Below are 19,428 nucleotides of genomic sequence, written 5' to 3'. Positions count from 1 at the left end.
TCGTAACTGATCCCACTGATTGCACAAAGGCACAAAACCTTTAAGAAGTAATTGCTATTGAAAAATATAGTCATACATTTTAAGATGAAACAAGATTTCTAAAGAAAGGAAATTTTTGAACCATTTACACATGTGCAAATCAAATCTAAATGTAATCCCTGCCTGCACTTTACAAACTAAAGAGAAAACAGTCTTCCCCCTAGTGGATAATCCATGAATTGAATTCGATTAAAAGTATTCATTCCTTGTCTTTTATGCATTTTTTTCACATTTAAATTGTCCCGTGGGCCTGATCAATCCTCGTCGGGGCCGGTCCCGGCCCACGGGCTGTATGTTTTGACACCATGCGGTGTATTGTTACATTGACAACATTGACCTTTGTTGACGAGTTGGGTGGTGGCCGACCTTGGCGGACTGATCCCCAATTCCAGAAGCAGTTATCCACCTTATTCCTCAGGGCTCTCATGGATAAATGATTATATGCGTGACTTCCTGTGTGACACTTCCATTCAAAATTTTGCAATTTGTCCCAGCCGGTTTCTCATTACGGAGGGGTTGCTGTGAAAAATGTCTTGCATGTGTTGGGAAATTGCTAGTGGATAATCCATGAATTGAATTCGATTAAAAGTATTCATTCCTTGTCTTTTATGCATTTTTTTCACATTTAAATTGTCCCGTGGGCCTGATCAATCCTCGTCGGGGCCGGTCCCGGCCCACGGGCTGTATGTTTTGACACCATGCGGTGTATTGTTACATTGACAACATTGACCTTTGTTGACGAGTTGGGTGGTGGCCGACCTTGGCGGACTGATCCCCAATTCCAGAAGCAGTTATCCACCTTATTCCTCAGGGCTCTCATGGATAAATGATTATATGCGTGACTTCCTGTGTGACACTTCCATTCAAAATTTTGCAATTTGTCCCAGCCGGTTTCTCATTACGGAGGGGTTGCTGTGAAAAATGTCTTGCATGTGTTGGGAAATTGTTGCGCTGTTGGCGGTTATACTAACAAGAAGGAGAAGTTCAATCTGTGACTACAAGAGCATTGTTTTGAAGTGGCACCCCAAAGGAGCAGAGATTGTTGTTGTGACACTTGGAACAGTTTCTAACACCTACCTGGTAGGGATGTGAATCTCAGCACTGAGGACGATTCGATACACATCTCGATGCACTACCAGCGATGCGATACTTAAACGATACATGGAATTTTCTGGCGACACGATGTGATACGTTTCACCGTCTTCACGATGTGATACGGCGCAATACACATTTAGTTCAAATCAATGCGATCTGATACGATACAGTGCAATTTGTTGTGATATCGTGTGTGCAATTAAACATGATGCAAATATGCAAAGAAAAAAAGTTTAAAAAAAGATGGAATTCAGTATGGTATTGCAAAAAGTAGACCACTTTATTCCTTATAAACAGTAGAACGTGTAAAATAACTTATTTAAGCCCTTTCACAATTGGGTTTTGTGCAAAGAAAATGTAAACAATTTGGCACCTGAGACTCACAGCTGTTGCTGTAGTGTAAACACAAACAGACTACTCACTGAGTGTCTTATATGAAATATCCATCTCCATAGGACAGAAAAAAAATACAATTGAAACAATGTGGCAGTCACAGCCTCAAAGCTGCTGTGTGTATTGTAGCGTACACAGACCACTCTCACTGAGTGTCAAAATGAAATGTCCAAAAAAGTCATCCATATATAGTTTTTCCTTGCGCGGTCACAGTGAGCTGCAAGGGGACCCCCAAAATAAGAGGCGATTTTTTTCTGATCCTGACCTGGTTTGCCAAGAGTTTCTCCGGTGTCCAACGAGGAACTGGACGGGGAGGCCGGGGAGGGGGCGGGAAACTTGTCGGTGATCTGGTGCCATGTTTTAAGTGGTCTGCATATTTGTGGCGCTGCCATTGTATGGCTTCGTAGTGCGACATTCTTTGCAAATTACGGAGCTTTTATCAATCTTTCCGTCTTTCTTTTCGAAGCCGTAGTATTTCCAAACATAAGATCTGAATGTTGCGGAAGCATTAAATACAGTAGTTTCCTCGCTGCTGCTAGCGCGAACTTCCATAGTGTTTCGCTAGTTGTGTACTGGACTGTATGTGACGCACGGCTACCGTCCGTATTCAACACAAAACGCAAAACAATGATTGTGCATTCATTGCGCCTAGGAAAGGGCACATAGGTGACGTTTAACATGAATAAAACGGCGCTTGAATCGGATTTTACCGATACCCACCAATGCATCGTGATGAATCTCGATTTCACCCGTCAATCGCGTCGTACCCAGTGAATGAGCCGATGCACTCGCATCGCGCACGTGCGCATCGTTGTATCGATTAATATCGATTATTTCCACACCCTTACTACCTGGGGATGAGCATCACAAAAGAATCAGACTGTGGCACTTTCTTTGAAAAATCCACCTCAACCATGTACATGTGATTTGTGGAGAGAGCGTGGCACATATAAGACTGTGTGGTTGCTGATATGCCTCAGAATTTTTGAGAAAGCTCACTTCCTCACGTCTGAACTGGCAGAGTTCCGAAAGTAGTTAAACATATGACTGACTGTACCTTATCGCTGGCCTCTTTTTTTCTATCATCCTCCCCCTTCACTACCTTTGTATTCTTATAAACGGCAACAACTGATGTTCTCACATTGTTAGTCTGTCGCTGTCATACTGTATACTCCCCCCAAAAAGGTTTATGGTCTGCGGAAAAACGACTTCTGTCATCAAGATTTAAAAGACAAAAAATCTCTCTTGCTTCACTGTCATATAAATATTGAGCCATTCAAAATACAAATTGTTCACACTCACTGAATCAAAGATTTGAAATATAGATGGAAAGCCGATCCTGAATGCAGTCGCTGATTTGAAGTGTCCGAAATGGCGTCATATGAAAAGAAACATTAAAATTTGTAACCATGCCATAATCACAACCTTGACACATACGCACAGACTGGTAAACATGACAAAATAAGATTAGACCCGTTTGTAATTGTTCCAGTTTTGTGATTAATAGCTTTGATTGCATTATCTTGGTCTGCAATTGATCAGCGACTATGACCATTGACCATCATAATGTTCCGTTGCTGCCCACTTGTTTTTCCTTCAACACCCAGCTGTTTTGGAGATAACTTCAAAACATTTTTTATCTGCACACAATCGAGTACTGTTCTTTGAGACTAAAGACACCAACAAAAGAAACATAAACTTGTTATCTGGTGGATGAATATTCATGAATATGCAATTCGGGTTAGCTGAATTTCATTATTCCATAGTAAAACAAGCTCACTGACACTGTTATTTTTTCACACCACATGTAGATATAAACAACCTTTTACCGAAATATGATTTTCTTTAGATTTTTACACTCCACATAGATATTAATAACAATCTTGATGTTGGATCGATGGTAAAAATGAGATTAATTGAAATAGTCAATGCTAATTGTTATACAAAAACATATTCCATAAGAAGTAATGACACTGCAAGAGAGCTTTTATTTGAATTAATTCGCTTGTGTAAAAATATAAAATAAAAGCACTTGATTGATAAGGTTTGTGTTCACAGATATATTTGTAGTCCAAGTTGCCGCAGGATGTTCTTTATTAAGGACTTTGGACCATAGTCTGAACCTTCTTTCCATAGTTCAAAAGTCCAACACATGAATGTGAACTACCTGTCCATTTTCTTTTTCTGCATGATTTGTTCGTACATTTAAAGTCCACTCAGTTCAACTTTACTTGGAGGGCACTTTGAAAACAACCGCAGCTGCATACAACAGCTGTACATGAAGTAAAAATCCATCCATCCATCCATCCATCCATCCATCCATCTTCCGAACCACTTGATCCTCACTAGGGTCACGGGGGGTTCTGGAGCCTATCCCAGCTGTCTCCGGGCAGTAGGCGGGGGACACCCTGAATCGGTTGCCAGCCAATCACAGGGCACACAGAGCCGAACAACCATACATGCTCACACTCACACCTAGGGACAATTTAGAGTGTTCAATCAGCCTCCCACACACGTTTTTGGAATGTGGGAGGAAACCGGAGCACCCGTGGAAAACCCACGCAGGCCCGGGGAGAACATGCAAACTCCACACAGGGAGGCCGGAGCTGGAATCGAACCCGGTACCTCTGGACTGTGAAGCCGACGTGCTAACCACTGGACTACCGGGCCGCCCTGAAGTAAAAATCTGACATATAAAAATCGAGAAAGCTAAAACATTATACTCATAGCTGAGTCGAAAGCGAAAGAATAAGAATGCATTTTAAGATCAGTCGTAAAGATGGACAGAGGGGAGGCTTAGCTTAAGTTTAACGGGAGGTCATTCCAAAGGGAGAGACCGGCAATTTGAATTTCCCTTATTTCTCAGGCATATGCTCATCCTCTAGAATTCTACTGAACAACCTGCTCAAGCATTCCAAGTACTGGAGGTCATTTTCGCCAAGCACCTAGTCATTCACTGCCCTTCTTTCCCCGTTTTAAGTCCAGTGCTCGGCTGAGCGATGACAGAATAACATTTTTTTCTCAGATTTTCAAATAGAATGCTCTGTAGCACTATACTGCCTCACAGGTCAATCAGGTTTGAGGAAAAGCCTGTTTCTCCATGATCGGCCCAGGTTTTCAAGCGTGAGTGCACGACATGAATGTATTTTTTCTTTTCTTTTTTTTGGGGGGGGGGGTTGTTTAAGGTTGGAAATGGTCACAGAGGCATTCACCAGCAGTTTCATTGGCTGCAAACTGTTTTGTTTTGTTTTTTTCTGGCGAGGAGAAAAGCGTTTTGTGAGTGTTAAAACGATTGGCACGTCTGGCGAGCATCTCCGCAACCGTTTGCGACCTTGAATGAACGCTGATGAAAAATCAACATTCGGCCATGTGCAAACACTCGTCAACCCTCGACCTTCAATGAGATAATGGTTTAAGAGACTTGCATTTGTTAATGGTACTATTGTTATGTGTGTGGTTGTACTCTCTTGGTCATCTCAAGTAATGTATTTTCCACACCATAAGGCGCTTCGGATTATAAGGCACACCTTCAATGAATGTCCTATTTTGAAACTGTTTTCATATAAAAGGCCCACCGCATTATAAGGCGGATGGAACATAAGCATCACTATAGTGGCTGCAGTTGTGTTACACATCCACTAGATGGAGCCACGCTAAAGGGAATACAATACAATGCAGCTTTATTTACATAGAGCTTTCACAACCACTGCAGCTGTAACAAAGCGCTTTACAGAACATTTAAAATTACTACATCCAATAAATCCGAATATTGATCACATAAAAGGTACATTGGTTTATAAGGCGTACTGTCGGCTTTTGTTGTCGGCCGTGTTTCAATTCTTGAAAGCAAGAATGTCGCATCCTGTTTAAAATATTCACTACTTACCATAATTCACTACAGCCCTTATTGTTCCTTATCACATCCACCTTTGTAAGGACTTTCCAGAGAACATTTCTAACGTCAAAAAGGAACTGTCCTGAAAACATCCCGAATGTCTATGTTGCTGGCACGACATAAAAGGTCAGACTGAAGACACTAGGGGGGACTGGTCTGTCTCACAACTCCAACTTTTACAACCACACCAGAAGAGATTGGAGAAAGCAAATCTTTGTTACTGTTTTGCATGAGGGCATGACTGCCTGCCTCTCATTAACACATTGTCTTCATGTATACATGTGCCTGTATTTGTCTGGGCGCGAAAGGATACAGAGGCCTGAATCGATCTATATTGTGTTATGAGAAAGTGAAGAAAAGACGTCATGGTGTTGGGTCTTTATTCCAAATTTTAGCGAAAATAAATAAATAAATGACCTGTGAATGATCAGCCGACGGCCAAATCCCATCCGCACTTACCCACAGAGTAGTTGGGAAAAAATCGCATCGAGATATCGAAGTAAATTCATTTTGATAGGCGATTTTTTGATTAAAAATTGCGGCTCTCAGATAATCAACTTATTAATTCTCTATTTGAACACAGAGTTTATTTAACACCTTGCAAGCTTTGTCATATGAAGAATCTTGATAAACTATAATGCATGTACATTATTTCCGTGGTTTGGGATTGAAAAGATATTGCCATTTGCTTCTGATTTATCGTTATGGTACTAATAGCACAAACTATTCCATTAACTTCTCACACGTTTATTTTATGTTGGTTTAATTTTGTTTTCTGATGGCTTAATAACATTTTTTGTCACCACAGTGTTGGCTATTTTTTGCAAAAATCTATACACAATTTACCAATGGCTTATTTGTAGTGCTCAGGTTGATTGGAAAGTAAGCTCATTCTCGACAAAGTCAAGAAATTTTCTACCGTGAAAATGTTTAATATGTATAGTTTTGCATGGAGTATAAAGCAGTGAGTTGTGTGTTACTACATTATTTGTACCAACTCAGGACAGAGCGGTGTTTGTGCTTTTAGTTTTGCAAACTCTATGAGTGGTTTTGCAATAGATATTAATTGTTTTCGAAATGGTGCTACATGAATCACTTTTAGAGTTTAAGCCAGGGGTGCCCATTAGGTAGATCCTGATCTATCGGTAGATCTAAGACAGTTCCCAAGTAGATCCGAGGAGTGTCGAGAAGAAAAAAAACAAACAACCATTTGTGTGTCTTTGTACATGTTATTAATATATTTTTGTGTTAATATACACTGCACACTAATCATCTTATCAGTCTCATTTTCACCCCAAAAATTTTTTTTTAATTAATCAAAGCAGGTAAATCTTAAATTTACGGTGGCACGTGATTACGTCACCGGAAGTTGTTAGCACTCAGCAGTTTGCAATTGCAGCTTGTGATCAGAGCTGTTGCGCTCCATCTTTTATCGTCATGATTCTCATTCAGAGTTTGCTTCGTGTAGAATTCACAGAGGGCACGAGCAAAGAATAGAAATCTAGGAGGGCCCAAGGAAGCACTTTAAAACGGTACATCTGAGCTACGATAGTTAACAGGCTGCAAAAGTGCGTTGCATGCCTCCGTTTCAGGCTGTTTCTCATCATGGCGTGCGCGCGCACGTGTGTGTGTTAAGGGTGTGGAAAATAATCGATATTAATCGATGCGCACGTGCGCGATGCGAGTGCATCGGCTCATTCACTGGGTACGACGCGATTGACGGGTGAAATCGAGATTCATCACGATGCATTGGTGGGTATCGGTAAAATCCGATTCAAGCGCCGTTTTATTCATGTTAAACGTCACCTATGTGCCCTTTCCTAGGCGCAATGAATGCACAATCATTGTTTTGCGTATTGTGTTGAATACGGACGGTAGCCGTGCGTCACATACATTCCAGTACACAACTAGCGAAACACTATGGAAGTTCGCGCAAGCAGCAGCGAGGAAACTACTGTATTTAATGCTTCCGCAACATTCAGATCTTATGTTTGGAAATACTACGGCTTCGAAAAGAAAGACGGAAAGATTGACAAAAGCTCCGTAATTTGCAAAGAATGTCGCACTACGAAGCCATACAATGGCAGCACCACAAATATGCAGACCACTTAAAACATGGCACCAGATCACCGACAAGTTTCCCGCCCCTCCCCGGCCTCCCCGTCCAGTTCCTCGTTGGACACCGGAGAAACTCTTGGCAAACCAGGTCAGGATCAGAAAAAAATCGCCTCTTATTTTGGGGGTCCCCTTGCAGCTCACTGTGACCGCGCAAGGAAAAACTATATATGGATGACTTTTTTGGACATTTCATTTTGACACTCAGTGAGAGTGGTCTGTGTACGCTACAATACACACAGCAGCTTTGAGGCTGTGACTGCCACATTGTTTCAATTGTATTTTTTTTCTGTCCTATGGAGATGGATATTTCATATAAGACACTCAGTGAGTAGTCTGTTTGTGTTTACACTACAGCAACAGCTGTGAGTCTCAGGTGCCAAATTGTTTACATTTTCTTTGCACAAAACCCAATTGTGAAAGGGCTTAAATAAGTTATTTTACACGTTCTACTGTTTATAAGGAATAAAGTGGTCTACTTTTTGCAATACCATACTGAATTCCATCTTTTTTTAAACTTTTTTTCTTTGCGTGAATGCATCATGTTTAATTGCACACACAATATCACAATAAATTGCACTGTATTGTATCAGATCACATTGATTTGAACTAAATGTGTATCGCGTCGTATCACATCGTGAAGTTGGTGAAACGTATCGCATCGTGTCGCCAGAAAATTTCATCTATCGTTTAAGTATCGCATCGCTGGTAGTGCATCGAGATGTGTATCGAATCGTCCTCAGTGCTGAGATTCACATCCCTAGTGTGTGTGCGTGTGTGCGCGTGCGCATGCGCGCGCCGGTAACGGTAGATCCCGGGAGGTTAGTAGAAAAGTAGATCTTCGATCCAAAAAGTTTGGGCACCCGTGGTTTAAGCATTCAGGAAAAAAAACTATAATATCTCACAAGACCATTGTTATTGGGTGGTCTAATGGCAGGAAAAAAAAGTCAAAAACTGTGATGAAAACCTCTTCATACGCTGAGTATCTCTAATTGATATTTGACTTTTCTTGTTTTTATTTCTTTGGAAATTTCTACAGCCCAAGTAACAAACCCAAAACTCTCTGCAAACAGATAAAACACACACACATACACAGACACACACACACACACACACACACTAACATATGCACAACAAAACTACAACCTAATGCTGTTCAAGCAGTTTTACAGTTTTACAATCCTTGCACAAAAACATTAGTTTGGACTGAACACTGAGATCTGACAAATGACAGGTGTGAACTTTTAGGGCCATATACAGCACTTGCAGCTGTCATCAAAGACAGTGCCAACACCGCACATCCTGAGGAAGGTTCTGCCCCCTGCACACACATAGAAACTAGTTTTGTCATTTGGGTTGGCATAAGTGCCATCTGGCTTATCTTTGCAGAAGCCACGTCCAGGGGTGGGAATTGTGGTCTTAGTAGATGGAGCAGCGGTGGTGCTACTCGGTTTGTGGGTTGTCGTTGAGGCTGGTGCGGCAGTGGTTGTTGCAGGTTTGGAGGTTGTGGGAATGACTGGTCTTGTGGTTGTTACGGGTTTGGAGGTTGTAGTCAGGGCTGGTCTCATGGTTGTTTCGCTCGGTTTCTGCGTTGTGGTTGGTGGTATGTCTGGAAGAGGTACAAATTACAGGCGTTGGAATTGGGCCGAGAAATAGGAACTTGAAAAGACCGAAGTGATCATTTCTTGTCTTTCAAAAACATACCAGCCACCAGTTTTCGCAGATGGGCAAGCAAGGGATGGGCACCCTGTCCACAGAACTCTCCTCTGAAATCATCCAGATCCAGTGCCCACACGAAAGCACCACCAAATTTCATGGTCTTCATGTATTGGACCTTTTGATTGAAGAAGTTGGACAAGAAGTTTTTCATAATAGAAAGTATTGGATATGCCATTTGTACAGTGTGATGCTTCATCTACCTTAATCTCAAAACTTTTCTGGTTATCAAATCCCACCCACTCATTGTTTTTGCTGGCATATGGAACTTTCTGGTCGTCGATCCACTGAATAGTGGTGCCCTTAAGGAAATTACAGATCTAAAGGAAGGGAGGGGAAAAATGTTTGAATATCTCAAGAGCCACTTTCTGCACTCACATTTGTATGGATCCGATTTTATTTGACCTCATAGTAGGACCAGAATCCAGCTTCTCGGGTGAAAGGACCAGCTGATGCCGCACCACTCGCTGGGGCTCCGACTCCGGTGTTTGAGGATGCCAGACGGAACGTACGACCATAGGCGGCAAAACCCATCCTCAGTTTCTCAACTGGGGTACCTTGATCTCGCCAATACTTCATAGCATAGTCCTGAGCCACAAATAGCAATGAGCAGACTTGAGAAGGTAATAAAAGGACAAATTCTATGAGAACTGTATGAGATTTGAAAAAACAAAATACCTTGATCGATAACCAAATCATACTCTTATTGGAGATCATACCAAAAGTAAGGTGGTCAGTGTCACAACTTACGGTGTTAAAGTAGATGAGGTCACCAAAGTCCTGAGACCCGCGGTACAGGGGGCTGTTGTGCCCCGTCACTCGCTCCCAAGTTCCATGGAAATCATATGTCATCACATTGATGAAGTCCAGATACCTTAAGAGCATAAATATGTACTAAAACAAACCGCAATGAGATATCGTGATGTTTTGCGGACACAGATTGCCTTGTGACATGACTTGAATTTTTTGGGGGGGTTACATACTTTGCGATCTGTGCAATTTCGTAACCTGCGTCGATTGTTCCCTTTCCTGCGGACACTGCAGCAGTCAACATGAGTTGAGATTTGCCAGTGGTTTTCGCTTCAGCTGCATAGGCTTCGACAAGTTCCTTTTAATGCATACATACATTTCTCTTGATATATTTTGTCTCATCGAGACAGTAAACATGTTGTTTGGGGGGGGGGGGGGAAAATCATGTGTCACCTTGCAAAGTAAAGTAAATCTCTTCTTGTCTTCTGGGGGGCTTCCACGAGATCCCGGGTACTCCCAGTCCAAATCCAGTCCATCAAATCCATGAGTCCTCAGAAACTTGATTGAAGATTGAATGAATTTCTGGCGGTTGGCTGGAGTGGACACCATGATGGAAAACCTGGGGAGATGGAAACCATTGTCTCTCTCTCTTTCTAGCTATCACCATGGAGGTGGTAGAATAACAGCACAAGGACTTACTGAGTTGAGCCAAAGTTCCATCCTCCAACGGCAAGTAAAGTCTTCAGACCGGGGTTCCTTTATTAAAACGAAAGGTTTTGGTCATGTAAATGAAATCGTCTGCTGACGTGTATCTTAAAAGAAAATGATTTTACAGTTGTTACAGAATACGACATCGCCATACTTGATCTTCAGACCATTGAAGGTTTTGTAAAGGGTCTCATCATTCCATTCGTATGTGACCAGCTCATTTTTGTTGTTGATGATGGAGAAAGCATATATCAGATGGGTGCACAGAAATGGATCGACGTTCTGAGGCATGTATTTGCCAGCCCCGGGCCTGTACTGGGACCAGTTGGTAAAGTAACACACCATCTGGGAGGCAGTTGCTGAGTTGAGAGGAAGAAAATTATTGGCAAAAATGTGGTAACTTCAAGTAAGTATTTTTTATGGCATCAACGTTACCCAGTTGGCACATCAACAGGCACAGCCCTGAAGAAGCCAAAAAAAAACAAACAAACAACAACAACAATTAAAAATGTACATGTGTTAATATAAGCACACATGTCTTGGTAGTAATGTATTAAAGCATCAGCGCTGTGTTTTGTGTTGATTGTTTACCGGTGAGAATGGTGAACTTCGTCATCTTGACCCCAAAGCGACGAATTTACTGATAACGACACACAGGAAATCCTTTTAGAGACATTCTTGCTTTAATGGCCCCTTTGCACAGCATTTTTGGCACAAAGTTCAGATTGCATAACAATGTCTGCTGTCAAAACGTGATAAGCTACTGGAAGCCATCTGACTGAAAAAGAACTTCTTTTATATCATTCGCGGTAACGTGGCGTTGGGTAATAAGTATACTCAGTAGTTTGGCGCTTTTCGAGGTCGAAATGGCACTTTTTAGTTTTCATACAGAACAAGATATCTTCTGCCGACACTGTGGTAAAACCATTATGTTCAGTGTCAACATAGTTTTACATTTCCATCCATCCATCCATCCTTCCATACATTTTCTGATCCACTTTATCCTCACAAGGGTTGGTGGGACTGGAGCCTATCCCAGCCGTCTTCGGGCCATAGGTGGGGGACACCCTGACATAGTTGCCAGCCAATCCCAGGGCGCACACAGATGAGTGTTTAATCAGCCTGCCGAGCATGTTTTTGGAATGTGGGAGGAAACCGGAGTACCCAGAGAAAACCCACGCAGGCCCGGGGAGAACATGCAAACAACACAGGGAGGCCGAAGCTGGAATTGAACCCAGTACCTCTGCACTGTGAGGTCGACGCGCAAACCACTCGCCTACTGGGCCGCCCAGTTTTACATTTCAAATAATAATCATCATAATAATATTACATTTTATTTCAAGTTTGATGTGTTGTCACTCTGCGTTTTATATGCCAGCCAGAAGTGCTACGTGGATGGAGTCCATTAGGTCATGTTTTACATTTTCAAACACCAGCCCCCCCCTGCCCCAAAAACTAATTTCTGCGGTACGGTATTGCTTGACTCCTTTCCAAGAATGTTGGTAATTAATTTGCAATTTTTTAACTAACCTGTCTCAACCTCAATGAAAAGAGAGGGCAGTCATTAAATTCCTGTTGCAAGCTTACCTTGGGTCAGAAGAAGAACCTAAAGTTCACGAGTTAGGAGCTGTACTTATATACAGTGGAGGTGGCTATCGTTCCTCTCAAATCATCAAAGGCGGGTGATATAGAATGTGTTGTTGCTCACCCGCATTGTTGAGAGGCTTAATAACATGACCTGATTGGACACACAATCTTGATAATTCTTCCTATATGGTTTGAGATCAAAGGTCAAACCTGCGTTTTAGTCAGACAGACGTTGAGATTTATTACAGGTCAATAAGACAATTCATCATTTGAGTGGCAACATTGAGAATACAAAACACATATTATTCTGTATGTTATGTAATGTGTCACATTTACTACTCTCTTGATTTGTCTCTTCTTACAATTAAACACAGATGAAATGTTCTTTTACAGTTTGCCGCACTATACAACTGCAGTCCGCAGTGTGGCTGGCTTTATGACGCTTGTCCGTTTCAGATTCCTACCTTTGACTCAGCATCGATCCAATTTGGCACCATATGGCATCACAAGAAATCTGACGCAAAAAAAAAAAAACGAAATGCAATTTTCAAGTTCATACTTTCGATGCTCAATAAAGTTTTGTGAGGCTCGAGAAGACAGGCAAGCAAGGTGCAGCTCTAAGAGATGTCACAGGTGACGTGTTGAATTTGGGGGTAATTTTGGTGCCTTGCTTCAGGGTACTTTGACAGTGAGGTTCAAGCTGTGAATCAGACCGTCCTTGTCTAAACAACCACCTGTTTCAATTTCACATTTTATTCTCTCTTAAGTGGTATTTGAAACGCTTTCACTCTCCAGTTCAAAGTCAGGTTATTACAGATTGAGCCACTGTTTCGCTTATCAATTCCGTTGCTGTGAAATGGCATTCAAAAGAGTCTGAGAGTCCCTGTGAACATTGCGCCCGCAATGATAACAGATTGGAACATAAAGAGATTATGAACCCTGTGAGAGATAGCATTGTTATGTAAGTTATTTTCCGTCGGTCTTGTGGCATTTTGTGTGATGAAAAGGTTTTGTACTTTTCTCAACTACAATCGGCTGTGTCAATAATTTACAATGTTGTTATTTTAGGACGCTTATTTGCTCAAATTAATTTAGTATTTTCCCCCTGCTGATTTCATTTGGGTGGCCAGGTGATCGATTGGTTAGCGCGTCAGCCTCACGGCGCAGAGGTCGTGGGTTTGGCTCCGGCCTTCCTGTTTGGAGTTAACATGTTCGCACCGTGCCTGCATGGGTTTTCTCCGGGTACTCTGGTTTCCTCCCACATTCCAAAAATATGCATGGCAGGTTAATGGAACACTTACGGTAATTCTATCTTGGTGTGATTGTTAGCGTGAATGGTTGTTTGTCTGTGTGCCCTGCGATTGGCTGCCAACTGCTTCAGGGTGTCCCCCGCTGATTGCCCGAAGACATCTAGGATCGTTGTGAGGATAAAACGGATCGGAAAATGAATGGATGGATGGATGATTTCATTTGCCGTCAAAATATAATTTGGAGACATTGACTATGAATTGTGTTTTGGACCTGAAAATCTTGTGTAAAGAAAGAAAGAGATTGCACCAACTCTTATAACTGTATTGACTTTTGTGTAAAACGGTAAAACTTTATTGTTTTGTGTGATCAGCTTACAGTCCACGTAAATAAAGGTTCCAGACCTGGGGCATCATGTACAAAGGGCCAATCTGCACACTCATGTTCAAATGTATCAAGAGTGAAATTACCATGAGAATCATACGGCACTCCACAATATATCTTTGTCTGGTGTTTTTCTTGTTTTTATTGCTTAAAGAGCCGTTGGCAAGTCAAACAGATGATGCAGGGCAGTTGCAAGCTGCGATTGGCTGGCAACCGGTTCAGAGTGTACTCAGCCTCCTGGCCGAAGACAGCTGGGATTGGCTCCAGCCTCCCCTGAACCTTGCAAGGATAAAGCACATCAGAAAATGGATGGATGGGTGTTCTTGACAGATGTGGTTTACTTGGGGATCAAAACCGCACTGCCACAATGTCTTCGGTTTGACAATTCAGGGCACTGACCACTGGGTTCAAATTCTGGGCCGCTTTAACAGTTTTTCACAACTTGTCTTCGTTTCCCAGCATCTTCAGCTCACATTTTTTTGTGAAGTTCCTCTTTTCTCATTGGTGACAGATTATTTGATCATGCACACAACTGTCCGTAAAGCCTGCATACAAACCTTCACACAAGAAGCATTTGATTTATCAATTTTTGTCTTGTGCACGAGCATGTGCATACATTTACGCATGGCTCTGACTATGCATACACACAAAACCTTGTGGCAGAACAGTGAAACTACATATGTACTTTTGTGACAACTGACTCGTTTCCACCATTGCCCCGTCAGGGCATTTTTGTGTATTCACGTCGCACATGTCTGTTTTGCACTCCTCTCAGAAAAAAATAGAAATATCTTTACCGCATCATTTTTTTATATATGATGCACAGTGGAATCTCCTTTCTTGCCCCATTTTCAATTTGATTATTTTCATGCAGTTTATTACACGCACGGCAGGATAACTTGCATTCGATAGATGGCATTGTCTGCTAGTCAGGCAGCATCTCGCCAGGGACAGAAAGAGACTGGAGCGACTGGTCAGGAGGTCCAGTTCTGTCCTGGGCTGCTCCCTGGACACTCTGGAGGAGGTGGGCAACAGGAGGATGCTCGCTAAGCTAAAATCTATGATGGACAGTCCCTCCCACCCCCTCCAGCCCACCTTGACAGCACTGGGTAGCTCCTTCAGCCAGAGACTGTTACACCCGCGCTGAAAGAAGGAGAGATACCGACGCTCATTCCTACCAACTGCTGTCAGGCTATTGAATAAACATACGTGAAAATCTGTAACCATTGTAAATAGTTCAGCCACCTTATGCTGTGTTTCCCATGCTATTGCTAATTTATTATATTTATTCTCTAAATAATTGCTAATGCTATATTTTATATCGCACTTATATTGAACTGTGTACAGTTCTTTTCTGTACTGCAGTTAGCAGTTAGGCGAGGGGCACCCTGAACGGGTTGTGTTTCAAAACATTCAATTTATTTTCTTCGGGTTCAAGCGTTTAACATTGTATGGACTATTTTGGAAATACTAATAGAGGTGTCAAATTATCGCGTTAATTGCGAATAACTAATGACAGTCATATTTCGTGTGTTGTTTTTTTAATCTTGTTAACGTAAATTTTAATCTGTAACTTTCTTGTTTCTGTCGGTGGGTTGCCTTTTCATAATACTGTAGGCCTTTTCATGTGTTGGCGTCCGGTGTTTGGGTAGTTGAGGGTGGAGAAACAACTGTCAGTCACAGCCTGAAGCGGACATTGATTCACTGTTATTATGTTCGGGCTTGTTTAGCATAAACTGATTGGCTCCCAGGCGGCCCGGTAGTCCAGTGGTTAGCACGTCGGCTTCACAGTGCAGAGGTGCCGAGTTCGATTCCAGCTCCGGCCTCCCTGTGTGGAGTTTGCATCTTCTCCCCGGGCCTGCGTGGGTTTTCTCCGGGTGCTCCGGTTTCCTCCCACATTCCAAAAACATGCGTGGCAGGCTGATTGAACACTCTAAATTGTACCTAGGTGTGAGTGTGAGTGCGAATGGTTGTTCGTTTCTGTGTGCCCTGCGATTGGCTGGCAACCGATTCAGGGTGTCCCCCACCTACTGCCCGAAGACAGCTGGGATAGGCTCCAGCACCCCCGCGACCCTAGTGAGGATCAAGCGGCTTGAAGATGAATGAATGACTGAATGAATGAATGAATGAATGAATGAATGAATGAATGAATGAATGAATGAATGAATGAATGAATGATTGGCTCCCATCAGAGTTGGGCGGGCTAAGTAAGCAGCAGTGAGGAGACGAGAGGTGTAAATGGAGGAGCATGTCTGTCTTGTCTCGGCACAGTGAATGGACAATTTCCATTCCAAAAACGCCCTGAGGGCACTATTGATAAGTAGAGTGTTGTCCCTAATTTGTAAGAAGGGGTTTTCTGACCACCAAAGCATCTCAAGTTTAGCCTCCCATATTAATGCAAAGCACCCAGTCGCGAGTGCATCCAAAGCTAACATTAGCACCTAAAGTGTTAGCAATATAGCAAGCTAAAGCAAAGCTCTTCGCCAAACTAAACTTGAGGAGGCATGAAGTCAGCATAGCTGCTGTGTCCTCTCTAGCCTACGAGAAGTGATTGATGTTTATTTCAGCACTTTATTTGGTAATTATGAACAGTGTTATTTCTGAAGTGCTAACTGTAATGATATGAGCAAATCGTATTTGCTCGTTCGATTAGCTATGCCTGCACACAGAGCATGTGCAGCCATTAGTCAGTCTGAGGAGAGTCTACGAGATGCACACACGGTGATTACTTTCTCCCTCTGACCATGACGGCAGTCCAAATAAAGAACCCCTACTCTTACCAGGAGTTGTATTATTAAACGAACTCGATCGCACAAAGCGATACATGGTGTCAGAAGTGGACATCTACAAGGACAAGTTTGAAGTCAACTACATGGGCCTGAGCCAGGTAATTATCAGTAACCTGTCGACGAGCTCGCAGGTGGTCCTCAAGTCGTATTAACGGCTATGAGATAGAGGAAGTCAAGATCATGGGCAAGGACCGCTATCTGGTGGCCCACATGTCCGACACCCTCCTGCTGGGTGACATGCTAGCCAACAAGCTCACCCGTGGCCTGGCGGTGGGGAAAACGAGAAGTTCTTTTTTGAAAATGACTCGGTGTGCAAGGAAGGGTAGAAAGTGAGGAGGCTCAAAGAACAACAGAAACAAAAACAGAAGTTCTACCATGACAGAGGAACACGGAACCTACATGAACTACACACCGGTGACCGAGTAAGGTACAAAGACAAAACAGACACATGGTTACAGAAAAGGACTGTACTGTATCTGGTCCAACCAAGTTCATACACCGTTCAGACAGAGGAAAGTGCTGTTCTACGTAGAAACCGCTGAGATCTTCTCAAAGAACCAGCCTTAGCAAGTCAAGGAACTGAGACTGTTGAAGGACCTAAAACAGATGAGAGTCCGCCCACTGAAACACCTCAAATTCCAAAACAAGCTGTAAGAAAGTCCTCACCCATGAGACTGACCGAGAACATTTTAAGTGTTTTTATAATGGAAAAAAGTGAGAAAATGTGGTGAAAAATTATGTGGTGCAAAATGTGAATGTATAGTTTATTGTTGGAAATTTGGGAAATGTGAAAACAGTTTGTTTTATTCAGGATTGCTACTGATAAAAGCAGGAGGCTGTAATTAATTTCATTACATTTGTTAAAATTAAATATTTTATTTTTAGAAAGGGGGCGGCCCGGTAGTCCAGTGGTTAGCATGTCGGCTTCACAGTGCAGAGGTACTGGGTTCGATTCCAGCTCCGGCCTCCCTGTGTGGAGTTTGCATGTTCTCCCCAGGCCTGCGTGGGTTTTCTCCGGGTGCTCCGGTTTCCTCCCACATTCCAAAAACATGCGTGGCAGGCTGATTGAACACTCTAAATTGTCCCTAGGTTTGAGTGTCAGCGTGGATGGTTGTTCGTCTCTGTGTGCCCTGTGATTGGCTGGCAACCGATTCAGGGTGTCCCCCGTCTACTGCCCGGAGAATGCTGGGATAGGCTCCAGCACCCCCCGCGACCCTGGTGAGGATCAAGCGGCTCGGAAGATGAATGAATGAATGAATGAATTTTTAGAAAGGGAGATGATATGAGCAAATCGTATTTGCTTGTTCGATTAGCTATGCCTGCGCACAGAGAACACAGAGCATGTGCAGCCATTAGTCAGTCGTAGTGTTGGAAAGGAATAAAAAACGTTATAATGTCACTTTTTGGTGATGTCAATCTTTTGATCTGCCTCAACAATGTAATGGATTTAAAATGAAGATAGTGGTTTTCTCAGCAATTTTAGATGAGATTAAAATATAGATTAATTATATCAATTCATTACAGATCCTAATTAATCAATCCCACCATTTTTTTAATCTCTTGACAGCACTAAATACAAATATCCTCCTGACTACCGGTAGTTCAAATTTGTCCTCTGTAGAGGACATTTGTGAACCTAAATATCTCCCACCCAGTGCATCCAATTGCATTAACTAATTTTGCTATTCTAAAGAGGACAATCAGTGCTTTCCAATGATATCTAATTTGTAGGGGTTAGAAAAAGTAAGAAAATGGCTTCCCTAAGTGCAAGCACTTTTTATGGGACGAGGAAAAGTAATACTTTTTGTCAAACACATTTTGTCTTGAAATGTTGTTGCCATTTTAATTATAAGACTTATGAACATGTTAAAGTGTTGTTTGAGTTGTTTTAAGTGTACTTGAGCATGTTTAAAAAATGTAGTGGGATTTCAAAAATCTCTTTTCGGAGTAGTCCAATTACTTCACATAGATTGGGGAATTTCAAAATAAATGTGATTGGACAACATTTTTTTTCCTGGTAGTCAGAAGGATATAAAAGGGGAGGGCGGAAGCATACTAATTTGGAGCCTGATGTATTGTCAGATGTTTGTCACTAAATTCTGCTGTTGAATATGTTCTCGGTTTGAATCAATGTGCTGCTGCATTTTCATGGTATCACCCAAAGCAGACAGCCTATCATTCTTTCTCAGGGACTCCTAAGAGGCAGCATTCACACCTTTTCATTGTAATGAACAAGCGTGAGTTTCCATGTCAAGCAACAGGTTCAGTGGCAGCCATTGATGAGCTCTTTGAGGCCCATTCATGAATTTGCTCTGTCCAACAGTTCTCCCCAAACTCACATTTTCACTTTTCTGCAACCATTTCCCACATTGACATTGCAGAAATATAGTCTGCAAGTTGTGGGCAAGAATTGTACATTAGAGCACTCAGTGAAATGTTTTCTTTGCAAAAGTGGCCATACAAAACCAATTAGCCTTAAAATTATCATGCAAAGGAATTGACCAGGAGAAAGCAAGATTTTGTCTTTGTCATCATGTCGAGTGAATGACATGGCAGTCTTTGTTGGATCAGATTGTTTTCTTTTGTTTTAAAGATGATATTATATTCTAGGCACGTCGTAATGGCTAACTTATTCCACACACAAATATAATAAATGCTTTTAATATAACTATGAATGTTTGTGTTTTTCCATGATCACAACAATTCAGT

General features: G+C 42.1%; 1 protein-coding gene across 1 annotated transcript; it reads right to left on the bottom strand.

Annotated features, from left to right (window-relative positions):
- Positions 1–8,598: 8,598 nt before the first annotated feature.
- Positions 8,599–11,385, bottom strand: LOC127607083 (acidic mammalian chitinase-like). Its single transcript, XM_052075166.1, has 11 exons — positions 11,303–11,385; positions 11,147–11,173; positions 10,866–11,070; positions 10,703–10,759; positions 10,457–10,622; positions 10,237–10,361; positions 10,004–10,127; positions 9,659–9,841; positions 9,457–9,573; positions 9,242–9,371; positions 8,599–9,146 (listed from the first exon to the last, which is right to left on the bottom strand). Exons 1-11 carry the CDS (start codon positions 11,325–11,327, stop codon positions 8,782–8,784), a joined length of 1,524 nt encoding a protein of 507 aa, XP_051931126.1. The 5' UTR covers positions 11,328–11,385; the 3' UTR covers positions 8,599–8,781.
- Positions 11,386–19,428: the final 8,043 nt, after the last annotated feature.

Source organism: Hippocampus zosterae, chromosome 9, assembly GCF_025434085.1.
Source record: "Hippocampus zosterae strain Florida chromosome 9, ASM2543408v3, whole genome shotgun sequence".
Classification (NCBI taxonomy): Eukaryota; Metazoa; Chordata; class Actinopteri; order Syngnathiformes; family Syngnathidae; genus Hippocampus; species Hippocampus zosterae.
This window is presented reverse-complemented; position numbering and strand designations above follow the sequence as displayed.